Source organism: Acyrthosiphon pisum, chromosome A2 (assembly GCF_005508785.2).
Source record: "Acyrthosiphon pisum isolate AL4f chromosome A2, pea_aphid_22Mar2018_4r6ur, whole genome shotgun sequence".
Classification (NCBI taxonomy): Eukaryota; Metazoa; Arthropoda; class Insecta; order Hemiptera; family Aphididae; genus Acyrthosiphon; species Acyrthosiphon pisum.
This window is the reverse complement of record NC_042495.1, coordinates 29,308,022-29,309,412: the sequence shown is the minus strand read 5'-3', so window position 1 is coordinate 29,309,412 and position 1,391 is coordinate 29,308,022. Positions and strand designations below refer to the sequence as shown.

General features: G+C 26.7%; 1 protein-coding gene across 1 annotated transcript in view; it reads right to left on the bottom strand.

Moving 5' to 3' along the window:
• LOC115034135 overlaps positions 1 to 1,391 on the bottom strand; it is a 5,676-nt gene that overhangs the window by 3,711 nt on the left and 574 nt on the right. The window contains exons 2-7 of the mRNA XM_029489915.1: positions 1,249 to 1,298; positions 1,019 to 1,036; positions 790 to 807; positions 560 to 577; positions 330 to 347; positions 100 to 117 (exon numbers count right to left, since the gene is read on the bottom strand). Of these exons, the coding sequence (XP_029345775.1) occupies positions 100 to 117; positions 330 to 347; positions 560 to 577; positions 790 to 807; positions 1,019 to 1,036; positions 1,249 to 1,298 (140 nt within the window). The remainder of the gene's footprint in view (positions 1 to 99; positions 118 to 329; positions 348 to 559; positions 578 to 789; positions 808 to 1,018; positions 1,037 to 1,248; positions 1,299 to 1,391) is intronic.

The following is a 1,391-nucleotide window of genomic DNA, read 5'->3' as shown; positions in this document are numbered from 1 at the left end:
CGAACCATATTTTAGAATGTGGGTGGTTTGATATACATATATACATTATACAAATTAAAATATAACACTAGGTGCAAGTAACGTATAACTTTTACTTACTTAGAGTTATTAGTTGCTCTATAAAAGGATAAATTAGATTAAACGTTTTCCTCTACGGTTTTGACCTTATATTCTTCATCTGTGTAATAAATTTATAAACTTAAAATAAAACACGAGACAACTAATGACAATGAACCATATTATGGAATGTGGGTGGTCCGATATACATATATAGATTATACAAATTAAAATATAACATTAAGTTCAAGTAACTTATAACTTATACTTACTTAGTAGATTTTGTCGATCTATAAAAGGATAAATTAGATTAAACGTTTTCCTTTACGGTTTTGACCTTATATTCTTCATATGTGTAATAAATATATAAACTTAAAATAAAACACGAGACAACTAATGACAACGAACCATATTATAGAATGTGGGTGGTCCGATATACATATATACATTATACAAATTAATATATAACACTATGTGCAAGTGACTTGTAACTTATACTTACTTTGAAGATTTTGTTGATCTATAAAAGGATAAATTAGATTAAACGTTTTCATTTACGGTTTTGACCTTATATTCTACATCTGTGTAATAAATATATAACCTTAAAATATAACACGAGACAACTAATGACAACGAACCATATTATGAAATGTGGGTGGTTCAATATACATATATACACTGTACAAATTAAAATGTAACACTAGGTGCAAGTAACTTGTAACTTATACTTACCTAGAATTTTTAGTGGATCTATAAAAAGATAAATTAGATTAAACGTTTTCCTTTACAGTTTTGACCTTATATGCTTCATCTGTGTAATAAATATATAACCTTAAATAAAACACGAGACAACTAATGACAACGAACCATATTATGGAATTTGGGTGGTCCGATATACATATATACATTATATAAATTAAAATATAACACTAGGTGCAAGTAACTTATAACTTATACTTACCGAGATTATTTTGTTGATCTATTAAAGGATAAATTAGATTAAACGTTTTCATTTAAGGTTTTGACCTTACATTTTTCATCTGTGTGATAAATATATAACCTTAAAATAATTCACGAGTAAACTAATGACAACGAACCATATTATGGAATGTGGGTGGTCCGATGTACAGATATACATTATATAAATTAAAATATACCACTAGGTGCAAGTAACTTGTAACTTATACTTACGTAGAATATCTAGTTGATCTATAAAAGGATAAATTAGATTAAACGTTTTCCTTTACGTATTTGACCTTAAATTTTTCATCTGTGTAGTAATATATAAACTTAAAATAAAACACGAGACACGAATGACACGAACCATATTATGA